The sequence below is a fragment of the Homalodisca vitripennis genome, chromosome 1 (assembly GCF_021130785.1).
Source record: "Homalodisca vitripennis isolate AUS2020 chromosome 1, UT_GWSS_2.1, whole genome shotgun sequence".
Classification (NCBI taxonomy): Eukaryota; Metazoa; Arthropoda; class Insecta; order Hemiptera; family Cicadellidae; genus Homalodisca; species Homalodisca vitripennis.
In genome coordinates, this window is record NC_060207.1 from 133,398,954 (window position 1) to 133,425,243 (window position 26,290).

Consider the following 26,290-nt stretch of genomic DNA (forward strand, 5'->3'; position numbering starts at 1 on the left):
TATATGTATATATATATATATATATATATATATATATATATATATATAAAGTATATATATATATATACTTTACATATATATAAAGTGTAAGACCTTTCAGTCATTTATCAACTGTTTCATAAGGAGCTAAACAGTAAAAAGGTTTTTTTTACTTTGTTGTGATGTTTGGGTTGACGTATGAAATTTGGGTTGGAGGAGCCTGGAGCTCACGTTTGGTGGTTAAAACGTGTTTATCAACTTCAGACGCAGATTATCACCTTTTTGCGCACTACGCTACACTTGCGCCTAGTGAATTACGCCACCTTCAAGCCAACCTTTACCACATCCCCTCCCCACTACATAAACCAAACCCACACTAACAATAAAGCCTCAACTTCTTCTTTGATCTTCAAAACCGGTATTGCTGATGATTTTTTGCATTGAGAGAAACAAATAATTAATAAGAAGTATTGGATATTAGGTTGTTAATAACCTACAGTAGTGTACTACTGCAAACACTGGTAGCGTTACAAAATCACAGAGATGTGCGTTTTTCGATGTACGTCAGTGGGTTTATGACGTCAAGCAAAACTTCATAGCTTTAAAGTGGCAAAATTGAGAGCACCCTCCATAATGGTATTTATTAACTACGGTTTAAGATTGATTTATTCTTGAATTAACCTTGATATTTTGTGTTTACGCTGTGTTGTTAAAATGAATGTAAACTTTAAATCCTTTCAAGATTAAAACATGTTTATTCAAAAAAAGGAAAATAATGAGTTTATTCAATGACATATCAAAGATTCCAGGACAAAAAAGGGGAATAACAAACACATTTTAAATGGTGTTTTATGGAATTACATACCACTGCGTATATCGTGGTAACAGAAAAAGCAATTCCAAAGTATTGCGTCCAAATCAGAGGTAAGATACAATAATTAAATTAATTCTTAGAAGTAAGTTGATAGTTAAGATAAAATGGCCCTAGTGATCATTAACGTGATCAGTGTTTGGTAGTTAAAAAGTTTGTATCAACTTCAGACCCATATTAACACCTTTTCGTGCGCCTAGTGAATTACGCCCCTGTAAGCCAACCTTTACCGCAACTCCCTCTCCCCCCACATCACTCAGACCCATTCTAAAAATAAAACCTCTGCTTACTGTACTGAAATCCAGATAATGGTTGAAACAAACCTATAGACAACCCTTTAACTTACCATTACGGGCAGATTTAATTCTTTTTGTCAACGACTTGAGTCTCGACGATACATTTTTCCCAGTCACTAAAACCTTATCGTTTAATAAAAGACGACTCAGGTTGTGTTTCTGAATCAAAAATACGGGAAGGATCACAAAATTTGCACTTTTAGTTTCAGATAACACCAACCAGGCTTTGTTTATTTGTCTCCATTCGCTGTCTATTAAAACTATTTTAATTAAAACGCCAAGAACGGTTTCCATACATCTTATTTGCTTCGAAAAATCTGCATTTTTATTTTCACCTAACCCATTTGTGAATATATTATCACGCAGTTGTTCCAAGTTGTTCTCCTTCATTTACACTGATAATGGAGGAAGAGAGTCCATCAGTAGAGATGCCACTAGTAGGCTACTTGCACAGATTAAAGGAACATATTCATCTGTTTTAGGTTACTCCTCTTATGGTGATAACCAGTTTTTCAAAGTTCCACTGCACTTTTTGATCTCTTTAGATTTAATTTTAACTCTCTTCTTGAACTTAGCCCCAAATGGACTTCTTTTGGTTGGCTCATTTCACAAACAGAAAAACTGATATTTTATGTGCTTTAAATACACTTTTTATAAGCGTTACATTAATTTAAAAAGTTTAGCACCAAACATGTTCTTGGTGTACCAAACATGAGAGGTATCAGTTGTTTGTTGCTCCTGGCTTGGGCAAGCGTATCTTTAAGTGGCCGTGCTCGCTTATGCGTCGACGGATTTCGTTGGAAAAAATACCGTTGGAATTGCCAAATAAATTTTAAAATAGTTGACATCTTTAAAAATTTTAGTAACCGTGCTCGCTTATGCGTTGACGGGTGTCTTTGAAAAAGATACCGTTGGAAGTGGTATAAAAATGAATAGTTGGTATCCTTTGCATGTATTATAACTATACCGGATTTTTTGTTATTTGACTTCAAAAACTTTAAACAGGTGCTATTTTGAAATGGGTCAAAGGATTTTGTTAATATTTTATTTTAAAAAAGATCTACCAAAGAATTATACATTTCTAAAGTTTCATAACTTTATCTTAACTAGTTCAAAAGATATAATTTTTTATAAAAAAACACATACAGACAGACGGAAAAATAAAGATTTTAGGACATACCTTCATATGAAATATTTTCTCATTTTTATGTGTAGAACAAAATCCCAAAGTATTGGAATACTTTTACTGAACTCCCTGTATATAGTTAGTAAAATAAGCACCCTATAATATAAAAAAACACGTTTAACAAACTAAGTTATGTTGACCAAGTAACGAGGCAAATTACTACTGCTCAAAAACGTCTGAATTAATCCATATGAAACTGTCAGGACATACATTTGGCAACTTGCGAAGACATCTGATCAGCTGTTCAATTATATATTTTTTAATAGCCTCAAATTTATTCAGATAACAATGGCGGTCTGCACGGGAATAGCACCGTGGAAGAGCTACGTGCCGTGATTAGATTGTAGTCGCGAAAGGTGAGAAAGGTTCTAAATTCCATGAAAGAATGTTGAAATGGAATGCAGAAAACTGTGTGAATCAATCGAACGTTTACAAATAGATAGAACAGTTTCAAAGTGGCCGTACAAAAGTTTCTGACGAGCAACGCAGTGGATGACCGGTCAAAATTGGGACTTCCTATCTCGAATCTCGGAATGATGGGGACAGTAGGCGTATGACTGTTGAACTGACAAGTGTTCAAATAAGCGCAAGTGTAGGAATTGGCCATACAATTATTGAAAATTATTAATTATTGTAGCTGCAATACAAGAAAACTTTTGCGTAACGGGTGCTCAGACAACTCACGAACGCTCACAAAGAAACAGTCGGCTTCAGTCAACAATTCAAAAATCGACATTCGAATGAACGAGAAGGGTTTTTCTTTTAAATAAATTGTAACGTGTGATGAAAAATGGACCAACCATTATGAGCAAAAACAAAACAACAGAGCCTTAAGTAGAAGTATTCGACTCCTGCCACTCGCAAAAATTCAAGACCAAGTCAATCTGCTGGTATAGCAATGCTTACAATATTTTGGGATTTTCAGGGTTCAATTTATCGTCAAGTCCAATCCATAGCTAGCAGCTAGTACTGCAGTTACATGCTAGAAAATAAAATAAGACCTGTCATTCGAACGAACCACCGCGGGCTCTTGATTGAAGGCGTGATTTTGCTTCATTACAATACCACATACGTCTCAGCTGACAATAGAATACTTTCAGAAACTGGGATAAGAGATCATTCCACTTTCCCCCTACAGCTCTGCCCTCGCCCCATAGGACTTTCATCAATTTGGATCCCTTTAAGAGGGTCTATTAGAGAAACATTTTTCCTTAATTTTATAGGTTGATTATTTTAGTGACTACACACACACACACACACACACACACACACACACACACACACACACACACACACACACACACACACACACACACACACACACACACACACACACACACACACACACACACACACACACACACACACACACACACACACACACACACACACACACACACACACACACACACACACACACACACACACACACACATATTTTTTTTGTTATAATTATTTCTAATAAATTTAGTAAAACTTCTATATTCCCTGGAAGTAAGAAATTTAATGTATTTGTCATCCATAAATTATAATTTTTTTATATATTTATTATAAATCGAAAAGTGGTTTCGAGATAAACCCAAAGACATGCTAAGGGCATTTATAAATTAGCAAAAAGATGAGACAGGTGTATAAGTGTTGCTGGGAACTATGATGAAAAGTAACTAAAGTTTAGTACTGATTGATTAGTAGTTGTCTCATGACTGATACAATGACCATGTATACGTATAATGATGTTTATTTTTCATCGTTGAATATTATTTTGAACATTTTACGTAATAATATTCAACATAATATTTTACATAACAATATACATAGGTAATATAAGTTAAATTTATAAAGTAAATATTAAAAAAGTATAAATAAATCATGAATTTACTAGATGTAATATTAATTTCATGCAAAAAATATTTCTTTTATAGACAAATATTGTGACAAAACAATATATAAGCAATAATATGTCATATTTCTGGTAAAATGTAACGTTTACTTGTGTTACATTTCAATATAAACACAACTTCTTTACAGGAGTAATAAATTTCTTACAGCTGTCATGCAGTTAGGTTCAATTTTACCTGTCAGGCAAGACAAACCCAACTCTCTCTCTCTCTCTTGCTTTAGAACTCTTTCACGTCCAGACAAACTGTAGGCAATTAAATGAATGACTGACCTTTAGTTTATCCTTAGCTGTTCAGACCTTTTTCATCCTTATTATTATCAACTAGGAACTGATCACTTTGTAATCAGTTGTGAACACATAAGCAAACTGAGTTTATATCTCAAATTGAGACCTAGGAACTCCTGTTCATTGGGGACATTAATATTCGGCTGTATCTTGAAATATCAGATTCAAGGTAAATGCAAGGTAGTTTTTAACCTGTTGTTATGACGTTTTTTTATCACTATGACGTATTTAAATGTATTTTTCAAATATTTGTACTGTCATAATATTATGAAACTTTACAAAAAAATACACGCACAGAAGTGGTTTATACACATTTAAAGTTTTATGTACTTTGATCGACATAGATCACGATATTATAGTATAGAAAAATGTAAGAATGTGAAATTATTCTATTTCATTGAATAAACTAGAACTGATGGATGTCATGCTGTAATGGAAACCTTACGAAGTATCAAAAACGTACATGCATAATAAGGTGTAAAACATAAGAAATGTAAAGCCCATGTCCGAGTTTAACAATTTTTAATATTGGTTTATTTTCTTTTAACAATTTGTGGTTCTGCCATGCTGAAATAATCTTTGAAGATTTAAAAAAAAAAATACGAATGTTAAATAAACTGTTGATTGCTTCTTTATAAAATGGTTGGTTAATCACTGACCTTCATGTTTCAATTTAAAACTGAATTTTACTCGTTCATTAATTCAGTTTATTACATGTTAAGTTTTGTTACTCGTTCTTGCTGTCTGAAATACAGCACAAAGGTCTTTGAAGTTAGCAATACATTTAATGATACTAATGAACATCGTATCAAATCAGATTAACATTGGCATCAGACGATCATGAGTAATCTTCATCAAGAGTTTATGAACATTATCAAGTTTCAATTTATGTCACTTAAAAATGGTATGATTAAGGTTCATGAAATTTAATGACACAATTTAATAATTGTTTCAAATTTAATGACACAATTTAATAATTGTTTCAAATTTTGACTTGACAGTATTTGCAGAAATTTTATCAAAATATTTAACAAATATTCCTTGGATGTAAGGAAAATTTTCTGTTGTAGATAATTTCGGTAGGGTTTTATTTGTATTTTTATTAAAAACGTTACTACGCCATGAACATTAATGAACAAGTTTTCTATGGGAAAATTTAGATGATATACTTAAGATCGACTGCTTAAACATATGAATATGTCGGATGAGGAATTTGAAGCTAATTGTCTAATGATTTTATATACTTCTTTACTTTCTATAATACATCCAACCTAATTAAATCTCCTGGTAAGATAGAAACGTAGCGTTCATTTTTAGTTACGTTATTTAACTATAATAGCTTTCACTAAGTTAAAAAAATTCATGCTCTAATTAAAGTGGCTGCTAGGTGTATAGTATACCAAGGCTGCACTCTGCTAATCAACGGTTAATATGGATTTCCAAGGATAAGCATAGAGTGTCCACGTAGAGCATTTGCCACGTAAGAGGAACAAGTTTGTTATTTATAAAGAAATTGTCTGAGCGCTACTTATCCTATATTTAGATAACCCAAAAATATCTCTCAGCTAAACCAATACATTAACTTAATATTTGAATTAACTACCTTGGACATGATCATTATTAATTATATTTCACATAAAGAAATTAATAAAGTTTCTCTCGTCCAAACTGGGTAATACTTTAATATTATCAATTTATAGAATGTAGAGATTGTAATCACATCTATTTGATTTAGATGCTATAAAAACTACGACAGGCATGTCGCCACTGGTATTCCGAATGTTGAAAAAATGGTTAAAATGTAGGATATTACAAATAAAAATCTTAAGAAATTAAACGAAAGTGTTATGTCTTTTGAGTCTGTTTGCACTATTACTAAGTGCAATAGGGGGAGTCGTTTTATATTAAAATAGAATGATATGAGCCTGGGAGAACTTTAAGAGTAAACCCCTGAGAGATGACATAACATGTTACTCATTTCTACTACCGAACTTCTTCAATAACGGAAATGAGGATCCAAATACCAGAGAAGATGTCTATATAAGCGGCGGATACCAATATCACAGCCTGTTGAACTACGATGATGAGAAATATGGTTTATACCGAGCTATTAGATATTTGTGAACAGAGAGCTGGTGTAGAAGACTTGTCCATGTTGTGCTATTTTTAACGAAAAAAAGACAAATACGATGTTTAAATATACACTGTACGTGTGCATTACGAAATCTTATATTATTTATATGATACATGTCCTTTCGTCAAAATGCCTGCTATGCCAGCGATATAGTGAAACTTTAATTCTGTTACGTATTCTTAGACAACTTATTCTAAACATATAATACTATTTTATCTGACAATACAATAAACGTAAATAATAATATTTAATATTGTTGGATTTTGAAATACATAATGCGTTGGTAGCAGTTTTAACACTTGAAATAATACTGATCAACGGCCATCGCTAATCTTCCATTATTTATTTTTCGGTTAATGTTCACACATGCAAATTACTAGTTGTCATCCACGGCGCTGCACGTTATATCCCGCTTTATAGCACTGAAATAATCGGCCAAACTCTGTATTTTAAAACCAGAAAGGTGGAGCCCTAATGTCGCACATCGAAACACCAAACTCTACGGGATTTCATCATTAAGCTCTTATGATTTCAGTACCCTGTAATAAAGGTCAGTACATTTGTCAGTAATTAGTATTATAATTACAGATTTGTTAATGAGATATCTTCGGCCGGTGAAGTGGAGCTCTGAAGTGAAGCTCGTAGCCTTTCCTAGTGAGCAGCTGTAATGTAATACGATTATCCAAGTTACAATGTTTCGAATGTACCGTATTACCCAGTGGTATTTCAACGACTACAAACACTGAATCAATTTAAAGTGTGTTTTAAGGGGTTTTATACGCTAACTATATTTTAATTGTACACAATAAAAATGTTTAATGAGAATATCCGAATATTATCCCTTCGATACTGTAGGATAAAATGAATTTCAAGAGGAGCTTTAAATGTACTTGGACGGCCTATCTGTAATTAAATTACATTCTGCATTATTATATAACTCTTTTATACAAGGTGTCCAAAAAGTCCCGGGTCGGTTAAATATTTTTCAAAATATTTAAAATAGAGCTACAACACCTTACACAAAGTTACTGGACATACAAATCTATTTTGGACACCTTGTATATGTCTTGTATATTGTATTCATTTCTGTTAGTAACCAGATTGCTTACTAACAGGGCACAACACGTTCTGAGAATCTTAACTATCCTAGGTCAGATGTTGAGGAAAGTTACAATAATAAAAATGAAAACTGAAGAAAAGAGTAAAAAGTGATTACTGTTATATACCCAAAACCTTTCGATATAATAGGGGTAAATAAAGTAATTTTATTTTTCTTGTTGCCGCGGTGTAACTTGGCGAAGAGAAAACTTAGCAGAGTAAGAAAACATTAATTTTTCAAACTAAAGTCTTCAATAATTTACGACTTGTTTGTCAGGTCCTTATTCCTGAAAAAACAAAAGAAATTGGGGAAAACATTTCATAATTTTCGCAATAATGAATCTAATCTTTAAATTGGATTGACTTTTTGACGCTTAAAATTATTAATGCCATTGCCAAATTCTTAACGTTGCTTTATACCTTGAGAGCCTTCAACATATTGTAACCACTTATTTTTTATATATAAAGTTAGTTGAAGTTATTAACCTGTGGAAATCAATATATTCAGTTAAAATTTAAAATACAGAAAAATTAAAAGAAGACTGCAAAGCATTGAAGACTTCAAACTAGACAACGATAGTGAATGATGTATTCTAGCTTGTTTCTATTTTAGATTTATTAATTGAATATATATATATATATATATATATATATATATATATATATATATAGATTAATTGAATATATATACACACACACACATTTTATATATATATAAATGAATTATTATAAATAACTGTATAGTTTAATATTTCTTAAAAGGCACTGAATTCACATCTTCACCGATCACAAATCACAAAAGCGTACACTTTTCGGGTGGACAACAGTCACCGGTAGTGTTAGTGTGCTGCATCGTCTGTATGTCGTGTGTCCTTATTTATTTTGCGTTGTAGTTTGTGTTATTATAAATTTTTAACCGTTGACAACCCCACGTGTAGCGTTTTTTAAAACTATCCCCCTGATTATGTAACGATTGATTGTAAACTCAATTATAGTCAACACATACAATACAAACAACTGTTTGACAAGGTATATTACCATATTTTTAGTTACAGGTAATTAACACATGTTGCAACTTGCTACCTCATGCGATCTGTTAAGAAGAGGTGCTTGCCTCTCAAATCTTTTATCACTTCGATGCTCCTGTCCCTAGAGATTTCTGGCACTCCGCACCAGCTGTTGTCTAGAAATACTCCTCTCAAGTTATTATATTTCACCTACCTTCCTAGTCCATCTGGGAATCAATTGTTGGGTGCATACTACCATTAAAACCGAAAATATTTAAACCTCTTTCATTAATAAAGAATACCTTGCTTGTCTATTCGTTGAACATCTAACAAGACATCATGTTCCCCAGGTCCGCTGTTCTAGCCTTATCAAGCGCTGAAAAGTCCAGGATATACATGATACTAACCAACCTTATCAATTCTTAATCCATACCCAACATCAACGGTATACAAGATCACACTAGTCGTAACTTATTCTGGATTCTCGTGATTCACTCCATCTTTGAGCATGGAAATCTTATAGTGTTACCAAAGTCTAGTTCGATCTCATGCCACAAAGTTAAACCTTGGCTTAATTAGTCTAGGTGGGATTACAACATACTTCCTTAATCCAGCTAAGCGCTTGTCGGGGCTATGACTCGATGAGCTATAAACTATCTTTCCAGTGAATCCAATGTTATGTATTTACTTTTAAGAAAATATATGAGCAGTGTTTTGGAATAAAAATATGTCTATGTTTTTACTTATTATATCTAAGCAAAATACATGTCACATTATGTCCAAACCTGCCCACTAGGTATTGTGTGATTAAGTATCAAACATGCAAACATGTAATCATCGGAGCATTTCATATAAAATAATCTTCAACTTTTAAATTTATAATTGCAATAGTTAATATAATAGAAATTAATAATACTCTAGTGTTAATTGTAATTACACCAGAATCAGAATATGAAAAATATTAGATTGTTATTATTATATAGATAAAACAATATCCCTTAAAAAACATTTAATCATCATCCACGATAATTTTAATTGAACGTTGAAACCTGAACATTGATAAGGAAAAGCTGATAATTTAACAAGTAGCCTGTACTAATACACCAAGAAGTTTACAATTTGTATACTCTTTGCTCTGTATTTAAATTTGGATCTAGATACTTGAAAAATAGCTCTTAGCTTTATGGCTGGATAAAAAAATGTGTTAAATATTTTACTAACAATAGTTATACAAATTATCTATCGGGAGTTCAAAATCAGTTATATTCAGTATGTTTATCGAGGAAACATTACAGTGATGAGGAAAACTTGTACAGTATTTTCAAGATAAAGAAAAAAAGGCATAGAAGCACTGATAACTCATATAGCGGCAACCCTGAGGTCGTTGATGAGACAGCTAACCAGTTTAGAGGCCGTCTATATCGGCGGACTTTCCTGATGTTCTTTCTTACTGACCAATTGCTCCTCGACCGGTTCAGTTGTGAGAGAACCGTCAAACCTACCAGTCATGTGTGCTAGAATATCTGCTGGTGTTCTTTTCCTTGTCCTACTACAAGGTATGTATGTGTTCAGAGGAGGTCTGTGGGACTCAACGACGTCTTCACTAGGAAGTATTCACAAATTAAAACCGATAATGGAATGTCTGATCCTTTGGACAAAATACATACTAAATTTCTATCTATTCAACATAGTTCAATTTATAAACAGCGTATGGTTGTATTAAAAAATTGAAATAAATTAACTTATGTTCACGAAATAATTTTACGTAAAATTCTATGAATACATTAAGCAACAAAATACGAAACAGTATAATGAAATGTCTATATATGTTCTGTATAATTATTATTAATTTTATGTATACCAAGTAGTAAATTGTTTATTAAAAATCTTTATTATTTAGTAATATGGTATAATAATTTTTTATATTTTTATAGACCAAGATGTTCTAAAAGGTGACAATAGATTTCTATTTTGGTATAAAACCAAAATTTTATATTTGTATATAAGAGACAAGTAAATAAGAGATAGTAAATCTATTTTGAGTTTGTGAAGGTTTATTAACAGTGTGATGTGTTCATTGATTCTTATGTAATATCGGTTAATCCACTAATGTTTTTATTTTAACGTCTATTGCATAATTATTTGTGTTTCCTCTTAGGAGCAATTTTCGAATTCTGATTTTACTTTAATGGTTATATTTAGACTGTTTATGGCTATTTCATCACAAACACATGGAATTAGATGTTTTAAATGCTATTGATATTCATTAGATTTGCTTAACTCATAATAACAAATTAAAATAGCTGATCTACAAATACACTATGAGGTTTTTCCTTTTCTGCAAATTAGGATTATGCAATCTATAAAAAGATGTTTAATATGTATCAACACATTTAACAGCTTAGATTTAACAATAGATATTATTTTAAGGATAGATTTAATTTTCAAAAATTGAATTTTCACCGACTTCTATATTTTTGTCCTTTTGGAATCTACATCTTATTTATGCAACTGATTTTGATAAATAATGGATTTATAAATTCATTTCAGTATTTTAATTTCATAAAGACTTCCTAAATAACCTACTCTAAATTTCGTATACTTAGCACTACACATGGCTATAAAAATGCAATATTTTTATTTAAATGATTACGGTTAAAACCAATATTCACAATATCAATACGACTATGGCAATGTTCTAGTAACATGTTATACATGTTTGATGTAAACATAAAAGGAGAAAAGTCATCAATTTTAGCACAAACCAATGGTCTTTACTGTTGAACTTTTGATGGATACTAACATTTTTGATTTGGCATAATAAGTTATATTTAAAGTTAAGGTAGAGGTGATCCCAATGTATGTATAAGGCTGTCCCGTAACACTCTGGACAAAGGTATATACTACAAGAATAACAGTTTTTTTAAACTTATTTCGTTTTTGTATTGCTGCCTATTCGCTGTAATGGGGGCCATGTTTTAACACAGTAAACTTGCTCTAAATCAGTTATTTATTATTCGATTTTAATAACGTTTATGTCAATAGATTTGTGATAATATTCATGTAATTCTTGATAGTAACTGCTGGTTTTTAAGATATTCAAGTCTAAAAGATTTATGGCCATTATGAAAATACTAAAGATAATTTCGTGATAATTGTTTCTGTGATTGGCTTTGTTATTATAAAAATGTGAACCAAATTTGATATAGCTGAACTTATTAGTTTTTAAGATATTAAGTTTTTAATACAAAACACATACAAACAGACGGATGGAAAAAATAAGTAACAGAGACCCATGTTAATATGGTGAAATATGATTGTCTTGACCTGAGCAATAACGTGGTATACCTTAGTCCAGAGGGTTACGGTTCACCCTATCTATATATACAGTGTGCTTGAACAGTTCTGGAACGGTTTGACAATTTTGAACCACTTCTTGTAAAGTTAAAATACTTAGTATATCAATATCACCCATAAAAATATAATTTTTTATGCATTTGTCAGGATGGTATTTTATCAGGGGGCGGCTTGGTTTTCGGCATTGTCTTCTACAATAAAAGACCTTTAATTTGATGTAAATTTCGACCTATGCTTAATTTTCTTCTCACTCTTTCCCTCTCCGACTATAAGGTCCCAAAAACACTGAATTAAGCCTAAAACCAATCATATTGAAATATCTTCCACTGTACATAACTTATTTCTTGATTGTTTAGAATGTAATTTAAAAAGATTATGCCTATAGCGTTACTCATTTTTAACACTAAACTGCGTGTGAACCCACAGGTAACTACTACTAATTCTAGTAATATTCTAAATGCGAATTTGCCTTTGTTTCTTTGTTTTGTTTTCACGCGTGAACTGTTGAACGCGTGATTGTACTGAAATCTTACGTCGACATTCTTAGGGTACATGGGATGAACCCATGTCCTTATTTCGAAAATCCATCCCGGCTATGCCCTATTGGTTTTTAAAGTGGCTATAAAATCCCATCTTGGTATCTAAAGTTGCGAAATGTTAATTTAAAGAACATTTATAGTGTAATAAACTGCTGGGTATAAACATTGTTTATTATTTTCAATTTTTTTACATTTATAGTGAGAACATTCCGTAAGAAATAACAAATATTTTTAACACCGTTTTATATTTCAGCGATTAGATAAGTACTCATCTACCTTGCAAAATGCCCTAAAACATAAGAAGGTCAGAATCGGACACGGAAGATTTCCTTTGAAGCACTCGTCAAGAAACATGCAAATAAAAGTTCACTCGACTGTTATTTTGAACGAATGTACCAATAACAGCTCACTACCAGTGTGCTCAACTACCAGGGTCGCTGAATACAATTGTGTGTATACAACAATAATATAGGAATTTTCTCATCTGTCATAGTTATTGTTTCTAAATTTATATCATAAACTGCTTTTAATTTTCTCTCTAACTGTAAATAAAAATATAATTATGTAGATCAAAATGTAATTGTATTTTGTTTTTCTTTTTTGACTCTTTCACACGTAAAAATTATAAAGATTATATGACAAAATTCCATGATCACTAAAACAATTTATTGCAAATAAAGTAAGTTTAATTTAAAGCCTAAGTAGACAATCCGTTCTTTAACTCGACTGCTATTTGTTTTTTCAGATTACAGTAATACCAATTTCGGAGATACAGAACATTTTTTATACATTGATTTGTTTGATTTCAGCTCAAATATTTTTATACGCTGTTGCCAGTTTAGACCATAAAACGATTGCTGAATATACAAGAAGTCGAAGGGAAACGCCGTAAGTAGAGTGTTGTAATTTATTGATGTAACATTAATTAAAAGTATATACTTTATTATTTATCAGTTATAACGTATAGAGAAAAACATAATTAGGAAATCTTTAAAAATGTTTTTTACAATATTATTTCAATATTTATTTGATTAATAATATATAAAAAGAAAACTAAATAAATAATAAAATTCAGAAACTTTTCTTCAGTGTGTATGTATGTTTGGTTGTGTGGTTATTTTTATGTTTGTAACAACTGGTTTTCCATATTTTTGTTAGACACTACAGTTTTTTTAAATTGATATAACAATTTTATTTTACTTTCCACGATTTAAAACTTACTGCATATCTAATAAAATTGCATCTTGCACCCCACTAATAAATTTCACTTATAACAACAAATTTTATAATTCTTAGTAATAATGTAATTTTTAGTTTTTTCAAAATGTAACTGAGACCATGAAAAAGATCTCATGAACTGTCAGATTTTTTTCAAATTTGCATAAAGTTTACCTTACAACTACTGTATCTCCATAAACTTCTTTATATTTTTAATTTATTTTTAAGAGTTTTTTAAATTTGTAATTCATATTGACATTTAAAAGAAAAAGTAAATTGTATTTAACACGAGAGAATATTTCATTAAATTTTTAAATGTAAAACTAAATGACAATAAACCACGTTTTTAAAACATTACCTTTTAAAATATTAAATAAAACTACTAGATTTTTTATGATAAGTGTTATGAACGTGTCAGAGTAAAAGGTTTTGTGTACAGGAGTAAAGTGTGAGCTCGTACTCTCGTGCTTGAACTCATACGCTGCGTAGTTTCCTGGTAAATAATTGTACTTGCATCAAAATCCTGAATGACATGCCGTTTAGCTAGCAAGTACACCATACTTGGGCATGGCAGGGGACATCAAATTTAACGCATGATCAAATGAATATATACATTCAAATGCATAAAATATTTCGTTCCGAAACTCTTTCAGTTTGACAATTTGACATTCATCAATTTTGAAGGGAACCTCAATTTCTTAGCGTGTTACAATTACAGTGCGAGCCAAATCTTCTATATGCTATCACTCACTCACTTACTCACTAATCACTAACTCTCTAACTACTCGATATCTCAGAAAGTTGAAATTTAGTACACCTGTTCATTATGGCTTGAATACAAAAACTACAAAACTACAAAGTTTTTATGAACATAAGGGTTTGGAACCCTAAGAATAAATATGTTGTAGTTTTCAAATTCCCGATGTCCTAGATAGTCAAAAATAAAAAAAATTAAAACATTTTCTTGAAGATGGTTATTATAGTAGTTTTTAATGGATTGTATATTCTAGTTTATCTCGTTTGGTTTTTAGTTTCGCAATGTTCTAGAAAGGTAATATTTGTACATAAACGTGCCCTAATAATTAAATAGAAAAAGACGTGGAGATTAACTATCCACAGAGGTTGAAATGGGGTTGGAATTCATATAAGAATTGTGTTAAAGGGTTTCAGACTATAAAACTTGGCACAACTATTATTTATAGGCTCTACATTTGTACGAAGAGAAACTTAATTAGTAATTCCTACATGTTCAATATAAAATTAGGGTTAAATGTTGTGCATACTGAAACAAAAGTCGTATGTATTCGCTGCAGTTGACCTATTATTTGTAATATCTTTTAAGCCAAGCACTTGAAATTGGACACACGTATGCCTCATGACTTAAATAAAAAAACTAAAGCATTTTCATAAAGATGAACCATTTATAAGGGTTAAATGGGGCTGCAACCCCTAATTTTATTTTTAAATTTCTCAATGTCCTATAAAGCTGAAATTCGACACTAGTTTTTTATGCTTTCAACAGACTAACAGCGCCACAAAAAACTTATACCGAAAATAGATTAAAATTGCCGGAATTAGTCTCTTTTTGACGAAAGTATATCTTTCACACCAACTTATATATATATATATATATATATATATATATATATATTAAATTGTATAAATGGCAATAGCCTTATTTAATTTCAATAAACATTGCATCGCAAAAAGTACTTGCTCCGCCGGAAGAGCAAGTACTTTCTGCGATTCAATGTTTATTGAAATTAGATATATATATATATATATGTATATATATATATATATTTGTATATATATATATATATATATATATATATATATATATATATATATATACTTTCTTGATCGCGACAATAGTGCAAACGTTACTATGTCACTAGAAATAATTAGACGCTTGAAAGATTACAAGGACAAAAAGTAATAACTTTTTGATTAAAGCTGGTTTCTTTGAATATGTATTTCGATGGTGAAAGCAAGGCACGCCCTGCTATTGTATATGAAATATAATTGATGCGAAATAGAAAATGCTTCTTCACACTCTAAACTTGAAATAAGAGGCAGTGGTATCTTTGATTGGCTTTTGAAACTCATAACAATGAACATCAGAACAATATGTACCCTATTACTTTCACTGCGACACAATACATGTGCAGACTTTAGTATAGCGGGGATATTATTAGTGTACGTCTGCCTTAGTCAATTTCTTAAACGTTTCTATTTCTCATTCAAAATTACCATACATCTATATTATTTTACATTATAAGAGCTCTCACTAAGATTAGGACGGACTTAGTATTCCTACATTCGGCCTAAAATAGTTGAGTGTTTCTGAAACTCTAGGAGCTATCTGTTCAAATATTGTAGAACGTTGCAGAGATATTTGTGCATTTGATTGGTACTCATAAACATATTGCTCTTTAAATATATAGTTGAAATATTCTGAAATAGATTTGGAGATTTAAATATCTTCCTGAATAGTTTATTTGCAAGAGTATTATATTATACCATTTAAAAAGGATGTGCTTATAACGTACCTGTTATTCAATGCCAAATCGCGTGCAAAGCCGGAGATAACTGCTAGTTAATTATATTATAATGAATTGAAAAGGTTTTACGTTACTCAAAAATACCATTAATTTATTCGTTTAAAAGTAACATCTTAAGCAAACAAGTAAACATAGGAACAACCTTTTGCTGTTTATGCTGAACACTTTCTAAGAAAAGTGTGATTCATATTCAACGTAATCATTGGTTTGTCTCTGAAAATTTTGTAAATTAATCATAACAATAAAATAGTAATTTCATTTTAATATATATATATTTTAATGTAATTTTCTTAAGTAATGTTCTCAATTTAATTAAAATACACGTCGTTTCACTTAAGTCACAACTCATGTACATACTATAAAAGATCACACCCTTGTACTCTGTAGCTACTTACTTGTCGGTCTTGATTACAATATGCCAATATGACGTATTGAAATTGTATCAATTCCCACAGGGAGTAAAGGAAATTCATACCTTAGAGGGTTATGAATGTAAAATAAGTGATATTCAACAAATCATATGTCGTAATTCACTATAACGATAATATGTAATTCTTTATAAAATATAGTAATAATTTGGAACTGAATCATATTTACGAACTGACTTCAGATCCGGCGGATGTCAGCTGCCAGAACATCCGCAGAACGGAGTGTATACCTCACCCCAATGCCTGTCCGGAGATGAAACGTCCGAGTGTCGCAACCTGCCCGGGACAACTGTCCCCAACTACTGGATTCTTAAGTACTCGTGCGGTCCTAACTATAGTCTTAGCTCTGAAGTGGAGTTTTCTATCTGCAACAACGGCACTTGGCAGAACCCATTGCATTGTCTCCGCAATTCTATCAGCACTACGAGTAAGTTTTTGTTTAATGATTCTAAGCTTTGTCTTTTGTCTAACACAATCATGTTGTTGTATTTGATGATGATTATTTAAACTAACTTGATATAATTTAAAGCAAGCGTACAAAAAGTTTCTGCATTAGTTTCATTGAAGACCTTTTTCAATGAATTACAGAACGGTCTTATAATTTTTACTTCTTTCATCAGTTACTAAAAAAAGATTACTAGATTCTGCATTCTGTCATAATCCTTATAAATACACCAAAATGAATTATTTATTTTTAACAAGAAATAAATTTAGAATTAGATTATTATTTATTTTCTTGTATACCAAAGACTATAATATTAATAATAATAATAATATGTATTTTTATCATTATAGTAAAATATGCTGGTATTGATTATTCATATGTGTTCAGTTACGATGTTAAACGTAAAGAAACTTTAGACTGTATTTGAAAACCTATGTGCAATTTACAGATCTACCTTAATTGAAGATTTTGCATCAGTATTTCATAATATATTTGGTTATGTGTGACTTAAGCATTAGTTATGACACCAGACGCATAAACCAAACAAATAAGTGTGATCAAGTTTGAAAACTTTCGTCAAATTTTGATTACATATAAGCTAATATCATGCTCACCAGATTTGCTAAATTTTTATTGCTAAATTTTTACCAGGACTTACCATGAACCGAAATTTAAGTAAATAGTTTTAAAATTATATTCGTATACACTTTTTTACATCATCGCCTACGGAGCTTAAACTTATTTTAAAGAAATTATACTAAATACTTTGTAATATAAAAATAATGTATAAAATGAGTTAGATTCCCTATGTATTATTTACTATACGAGGTTAACAATGTACTGTATAAGGGATCATTAATGAATACGTTTGTGTTCAAAAAATCCAAGCGATCTACATTTTTACTGTGGTTATTGAAACATGAAAACATGAATGATCATATAATTCATTATTGTTTTATTATTAATCATACATTATACACACACTACACACATTCCACAGAATTGAGTAATTTTTTACAACGATTGTCGAGTTATAAATACCCTTATATTTTAAATAGCTTAAATTCGTAATTTAATTACGTCAACTTAAGCTTATTTGAACATACGAACGGCCAACATAAAAAATTTCAATGTTTAAAAACTGTATATTGAAGCTACATACTACGTGAGATGCATTAGTGCTGAATAAACTTCCAGAGTTACATTAATTTGATGTCCATGAATACCGTTCTTACAAAATTCAACATGGGTGTGATGATTTTTCTCTTTTACTCGTAAGCTCATTGATAAGTGCTTGACCGATGTTAAAAATTACTCAAACATTTTCTACGTAGCGCGATACTTAACAATAAATTGTCCTTAATATTATTATCATTTTAAATTTAATAAAGAACTATTAATGGTTAGTTATGATTTGAAACACGTTAGTTAATAGTCTTCCACGAACATTAAAATTGATAACTCTATTAGGCAACATGGTAAATGTCTAAAATCTCTACAAGGCTCGAAAATTTCAGGTAATTCTGAAACATTCTGTTACATTCTTTTAGGGGTCAAAAATTATGGAATACGTGATTTACAATCTTTAATGGCAGACTTGTGTGAACAATACAATGTATTATTACCAGGTAAATATACATAAATCTATAAATATGCACACCTTTATACAGAATGTGGCTTATCAACTAGTCCATCTACGTTGATTCCTTTAATTGTGAATGGCTCGACAACTCACCAAGGAGAGTACCCCTGGGTGGCCGGGCTGTACAAAAAGAGAGACGAGAAGTGGGAACTGTTGTGTGCTGGGACTCTCATCTCTCCACATATTGTGGTTACAGGTGAGATATGTGTCTCTCAATGTGTGAGTTATGTTAGTTTCGTATTCAGATTACTTGGTAAAGTTGTAAGGCAAAGTTGATTTACACACAAAGCACTTGATTGCAATCTAAGAGTTGACCAGTTGACCTACACTTTGCAAGCGTTTGTTATCTTAGTGTGAGAATACTTGTAATATTACTAAATCTCATAAACACATTCTCCAAAAATCTAACAGTAATATTCCATAATAACATACATTTACAGAATACGGATATGGAGGTTCACGGTCAGTACAAGATACTATGCTTAATGGATTACAGAAAAAAACTACTGATGTAATTGCAATTATTACTAAATGAATATTTTCTACATTGAAAATGATCTGTAATTTAATCGAAAAACCATTAAAACAACTGCTAAATGAATTGTTGGTTTTGAGTAAGCCATATTAGAAGATAGCATAGGGCTCCATGGTCGTAAAGCACTAACGTCCCAATGTCTTCATATTTATATGTGTTTAGAGCAGTGCTTAAAGGAAAATTAAAAAGGCATGTCAAAGAAGAACGAGTCCTACCTTCCTGTTCGAAAAATGACTCTGTAGATGAAGTGCAAGGTCTTACCAAGGACAAAATGGATTGATTCTTAAGATTACAAGGAAAACGTAAAGAATATAATATAATAAGTGAACATAAATCTTTCTGCATGAGATATTCTGCATATTTTGAGGTTGAGTGGTAGAGTGGGCTAAATAGCCCTAACTCCGCCTCTTAAATAAAGGCATATTCAGTACTTGATGGTTTGCATCATTATTACGTAGTATAGAAGAATACCAAGGCGTGACACAAATACCTCCAAAAACTCAAACATGGTACTGTACAACAAGTGACACTTCTCAGTTTAAACCATTTAGTCTTTGTAATCCTATATTAAATACTAGATAAAATGTTTTTTTTTAAATAAATTGTTTATTTTTATTAAATTAAAAATTCTGTTCCAGCTGCTCATTGTGTTGTGGATGAAATCAGTAATAATGGTGTTATTGCACCGGACAACATCAAGATTGGGCTGGGGAAATACTATAGAGATTTCGACAAAGAGGAAGCTTCTTCTGTGATCTCTGACGTATGTGTATTAGTTATATATTAATAGTATATATGTAAAATCTAGAGAGTTGACTCACTCAACAATAAAATACTTATTCTTCTACTTACCGCGTGCCTGATGATCATATATTTAATGTTCAAATTTCTGAACGAAGTCTAGTCACGCATATTATATGTTACAAAGCTGTTGTAATATGATGTAATAGGAAAACCACGCTCTAAATATGGTCCATTATCCCTGCAATAAAAGGCATGGGTATATTTTTACAAATAATTGTAAATCCATTAAATTTAATTTTTTAATCTTGGATTAAGAGTATTGAAGCTATTATAAAAAATACAATTTTAAAATATGTTGTATTTTGTAATAGAAAACCTACCAGTAACTAAATTTATGTATTCACTTACGGATCATTTAAATGCAAGTACGAGAATTATATCTAATTTTCTAAATTTGTTAAAAAGTATGAAGCAAATTAAAAATTTTATAATATATGCTTCATTCACCCAATTAGATTGGTGACTGCCATTTTATTAATATTTATAAGTCTCCAATCCAGAATAATGGGAGACTTTCCTTTATAGAAGACTTGCTTTGAGACAAAGTACTGTAATATACCTCGATGTTGTACTGCAGGATTTATTATATTGTTCAAGTAACTAACATGGATTTCAGTGATGTTTCAGGACACCCTACTGCCCAAAAACCGACAATCTAAATACCCTTATATTGATTATTATTTTAATAAGTGTACAATTATCATTCAAATTGGGCTCTTTATAAGAATATGAGTCATAGTCGTATGTAAAGCCTATTATGATAATTTATTTTTATGGCTTGATAGGTGCGAGAGATCGTGGTGCCTCAACACTTCATAGGGAGGGCCGCATACTATGCTCTGGACATCGCCATTCTCGACCTGAAAAAGAGAGTTCCTGTCACGGCCTTTGTTATGCCCGCTTGTGTACACTGGAATTCACTGAATGCAAATTTCTTCGGATCCACTGGAAATGTGAGACTTTTTTTCACATATAAGCATAAAAAAGTACGATTTCGTTTTCAGTCCTTCATTAGTCCAAACGGTGGTTTAAAACGTGCCTGAAATTACGGTATGTATGAAGTGTCTATATATAAGCGGCAAGTATGTTGTACCAGCAGGGGAAAAAATGTTAAAACATTTAAATTATATATGAAAGAATGAGTATCGTTAGCGAACCATATTACTGGAGAGGCTGGAATAGTGTAATTTCTGTCTATCTGCTTATCCGCACGATATATCCAGGACGAACTGACCTATACACTTGGAATTTTGCGAAAAGATTCATTTTTGTATACGAAACAATGAATTTGGCATTTAGACAAAATAGTAATACTATTTATAAAAGTCTGTCTCTGTAATACATATTATCATTTAGGAAATTCAATGAAACAAATGTGGATTTGTTAATAATTAGAAATATACAATTTCGTTTAGGTTTACAGTTATATTAGTTGTCAATTTTAAAATAACTGTTATGATGAGATTATTTTTTCTATAACCTATAACGAATATTAAAAACGCATAACTATACATTTTATGGCTATATTTTTCCCAATAAATGTTAACCGAACAACATGAAATACATATGGCCATTTCAAAAGTCTAGGGATGACATTAATATTTTCAACAGTAGTCTGAATCTCATACTAACAACTGCATAACTATATTAGTAACTGCATATTATCAACTGCAATTTACTGTATTAGTAAATGTATTAATAGTAAGAACGTATTAAATCCAACAAATTTTAAACCAGCAATTCTGTGGTTTATTCAAATATATAAGACAATAATTAATGCTGTAAACTTGTACTTTCACGTAATAATGGAATTTACAAATATAAACGTTTCCAGGCCTTTATATTACAACACAGTAATGCCAAAGATAAGAATAAAAACGAGCAAAGCGAGCTAATACGTTCGTTATACCCATGTGTTATATTAAACTAACGAGCACAGCGAGCTAATGTTTTTGTTTTACCCTAGTGTTGTATGAAACAAACAAGCTCAGCGTGGCAATGTGTTCGTTCTACCCTAGTGTTATATTAAACAAACGAGCTCAGCATGCCAATGCGTTCGTTATACCCATGTGTTATATTAAACTAACGAGCACAGCGAGCTAATGTTTTTGTTTTACCCTAGTGTTATATTAAACAAACAAGCTCAGCGTGCCAATGCGTTCGTTCTACCCTAGTGTTATATTAAACAAACGAGCTCAGCGTGCCAATGCGTTCGTTATACCATGCGTTATATTAAACAAACGAGCACGGCAAGCTAATATGTTCGTTATACCATGCGTTATATTAAACTAACGAGCACAGCGAGCTAACGTGTTTGTTTTACACGTGAGTTATATTAAAAAAACGGCCTCAGGCGTGCCAATGCTTTAGTTCTACCCATGTATTTACTGACGCGATATATCAGTTTTTGGTTGGAGTAACTTTTTCGATTTTCAGAAGTCACGACTCTTTAAGATGTCCTTTCTGAATATTAGAAAAAATCAAACATATTTGATCGTCATTCCATGATGACTTGCAGAAATTATAAAACTTAACATGATATATTTGACGTATTCTATTTAAAATAAAATATTTAATCACACATGGAACTCTCAATAACACTATTATACCTTTTATGTTATTTTTATGTTTTATGTATATTTCATTTTAAAAAATATTTAAAATCACTTTCATGGGAAAAGAACTTAGAAATTACAGTTTTGTTTTAAAACAGTATTGAAAATGGCCTTTTATGGCATGTTTACCCACACTTTTCTCAAGAATAAGATGATGGGCTGGTTGCGGAAAATAAAAACTTTGAAATTGAAAATTTGGCTCCAAAAGAAGACAGAATCATTGGAAATTAAAAATTTAGAGAGTTGTGCAGAGATGCAGTCAGAAGCTTGGGATTACTGTACTGACTTTGTTCTGGCCTCTATATCCTGGAGGTGGTATTGTCAATACAAGTTATTTAACTCAGGGTAGTGTCATCTACGGATAGTGTAAATGTTATAGGTGTCCAAAAAATCTTTCAGGTTATTGACTGAGTTTTGACAGAAATGGAACAGCGATTGATACACTACTAATAGCAGAACTAGGAGCAATTGAAAATAAGTATTGCGTAATAATCTTTTAGTTTGCTGGCTGAGATATTCGAAAAATGGAATAGTGCTGACAACAGAAGTGGAGCCGATTGAAATTAATGTGTGCGTAAATCAATTTTCAGGTTGCTGGCTGGGGTGTTACGGAAAATGAAACAATAAGTGATGTACTCTTATCTGCTGAACTGACCCCAACTGAGTTTTCAGCCTGTATAAATCAACTACGACCTGCCTTCCGAAGATTACTGACACACGACAAGTTTTGTGCTGCCAGTAAAGATGGTAGGAATTATATAGAGATTATTTATACAGTTATGCAGTATTAGTATATTAGTAGTACAGTAGTAAATGGTCACTTCACTAATTATTATACAATAATCATCATACTCCTACATTAGGGTGAGGGGGCGGACCGTGGAGAGTGTTAATCTTTAACGTGAGCCAGAGTAGATTCATACCTTAGTGCATCAAATCACTTCTCAAAAGGTTGATCGAATAAGAAATGGCAGCGTGGGGAAGAAAACAATAAAAAATGCCGTGGAAAATGTTTTTTTACAATATCAGGGCATCTCAGAACATAATAATAATAAACAAAACAAGACACATTTTATAATTAGAATTAATTATTGCTGTGATATGTGCTCACAGCGTTCGCTTTCTGTTGTTTGTTAGAACACCGGAAACAATCTGTATAAGCTTGTGCAATATAAATTTTATCTGCTATGGTTTAGAAAAATATAATGGAATTTCAAGACTTTTACAACACTCCGTATAGTGTTTTTATGAAATAAAAAAGTAGGTCAATCATTGTAGGTTGTGTAACTTTAGAACTTGTTTGAATTTGGAAATTTCTAACCCTGCTTATTCTCACTATTTTAAGTTTCAAATTTATAAATTAAAATATGTTAACCTTGCTAATTTATAGTAACCTGTATATTTGATATAACACTAACTGTATATTAACACTATTTATAGGTGGACAGATAAACAGGCTGGACAGCGGAGTGGGATTGACATACCTGGAAAATGGACAACACTTTTTGGCAGGGCTTGCAAGCACTAAAATAGTTGGAGAAGCAGTTCAATCATTATTTACTAATATCCAAAACCAAGAAGTACATGCTTGGCTGGAGGAACAAAAAACTCGCTTGGAACGACTGCACAAAGAAGATGAGATTTAAATGTTTTATTTGTATTATACAATATTTTTGTATTATAAAATACACTTATTAAGTATTTTTATATCCATTCTCTAAGTTTTTTTTCTATGAACTGCTACAAAGTGGTGTTAACAACGACTAACCGTTTTACCTGCTTTACTATGTGTCTTTAAACACCTAATTGGAGCTGATAACGGACGTGCTCAGTACTGTTCTTTCTACTTGACTGGCGGAAAATGGCAATGTTTCTGTTGTATTCTATGCACATGTTTTTTCTTTAGCTTCGTATGTTTTGTATATAAAAAAAATATCTCGTAACAAAAAAAACCTCTTAAGGCTGTTTATTATAGATTGTTTAATACACTGTACATTTACATCAAGGAAAATAGAAATTTTTTCAAAATGACTGTGTCACGAGTCCCTTTATTTGTGATACCACACACCCCACCTTTTCATTAGCAAATTTCGAGTAAACAAACCTCCAGCCCCGAACTTAAATCTTAAAAATTGTTTTGGGGGTTTAAACAAATTTGATTTAAACCCTTTGGCCAAAGAAAGAGAGGGGGTACAGTTGAAATTTAGTTTCTATCTTCACTTAAATACCGCTACAATCAGTAGCCCAGGTGGTCTGGTTCATCCTGTTCACATGCAATATAACACAAGCTCGTTAACAACTATATCTGCCTTCTTTTTGATAGATCAAGACTAAACTTGGCATAAGGGTTGCACTTCGAAATAGAACCCTGGAGTTTACCTAAAAAACTCCCAGCATAGACTCAAAGAACAATGATTTAATTATATAAGCAAGTATAACAACTTTTACTCCTTCAATTTTTCGACATTTGTTAAGGTTTCACGATAGTGGCTATTTAAAGTATGGAAAATAATATAAAATGTGTATAAAATATAAAGGTTATGTAATATTTATTTAGCATTTTAGCCCAAAACAAAACCGTGTCTCTTTTTTGAAAATTGACAAGCAATTTAATTTATTTTTAAACAGGGTTTCAAAATGGCAGCCATTTAAAGTTATAGAAGAATGGAATTGAACCATCAATACATTTAAATACATAAATTCTGATTAATTGTCACTAAAATAAGTCCAAACTTTTACAAAAATCATGTATATGCTTATACAAATTTTCTCATGTGAGGATCTAGAGTTATGGAGTTTGTAAATGTTTGAAAGTATTAAAATACCAACATGTACAGTTAATGTCCCTCAGCGTTACGCAAATCAAACATTTAAACCAATAATACGTCTTAAGTGTGACATTTCGAGATGACGGCCAATTTGAAATCTACCTTTCTTCCGACTTGAGACGGAAGGGATATTTACAATAGCATAAAAATGTTTAATAACCTTGCTGACCTCTCTAAGTTGTAGTTAAGACAACGTACGTTTGAATGACATTGAAAAAGGACCTCACTGAAGCATTATTTATATTACACTATACGTGACATTTTAGCTGGTGGTTATTGACCCTGAGTATTATAATTCAACTTTTATTATTTTTAAATTTGGTTAAAAAAAATATTTATTCTTTTATGGTTACGTAATTAAATTTGTATGCTATAATGAATAAGCTAAATTGTTAACTTGGTTGCGTAAATTACTTATTTCGTGCTGTTTTCATTTTTTATGAATTTTCTTTTTTAAAATGTAATTTACAAAACGTTTGTTCATGTTATTAAACTGACTGGAGGTTTCAGGAAGTCATATTTCTACTTTCACTTGACGTTGGCCAATGTCTGCTACAAT

General features: G+C 31.3%; 1 protein-coding gene across 1 annotated transcript; it reads left to right on the top strand.

Annotated features, from left to right (window-relative positions):
* The first annotated feature begins 10,167 nt into the window (after window positions 1-10,167).
* Window positions 10,168-24,935, top strand: LOC124371570 (clotting factor C-like). The gene is made up of 8 exons (XM_046829921.1): window positions 10,168-10,312; window positions 13,462-13,540; window positions 17,045-17,289; window positions 18,978-19,145; window positions 20,123-20,247; window positions 21,074-21,241; window positions 23,494-23,650; window positions 24,344-24,935. Exons 1-8 carry the CDS (start codon window positions 10,264-10,266, stop codon window positions 24,547-24,549), a joined length of 1,197 nt encoding a protein of 398 aa, XP_046685877.1. The 5' UTR covers window positions 10,168-10,263; the 3' UTR covers window positions 24,550-24,935.
* Window positions 24,936-26,290: the final 1,355 nt, after the last annotated feature.

Excerpts from the sequence above, each read along its gene's own strand:
- LOC124371570 (XM_046829921.1), top strand. The coding sequence starts at position 10,264 with ATGTGTGCTAGAATATCTGCTGGTGTTCTTTTCCTTGTCCTACTACAA. Across the intron at positions 13,541-17,044 it reads AGAAGTCGAAGGGAAACGCC|ATCCGGCGGATGTCAGCTGC; the intron begins GTAAGTAGAGTG and ends AACTGACTTCAG. Across the intron at positions 19,146-20,122 it reads TCCACATATTGTGGTTACAG|CTGCTCATTGTGTTGTGGAT; the intron begins GTGAGATATGTG and ends ATTCTGTTCCAG.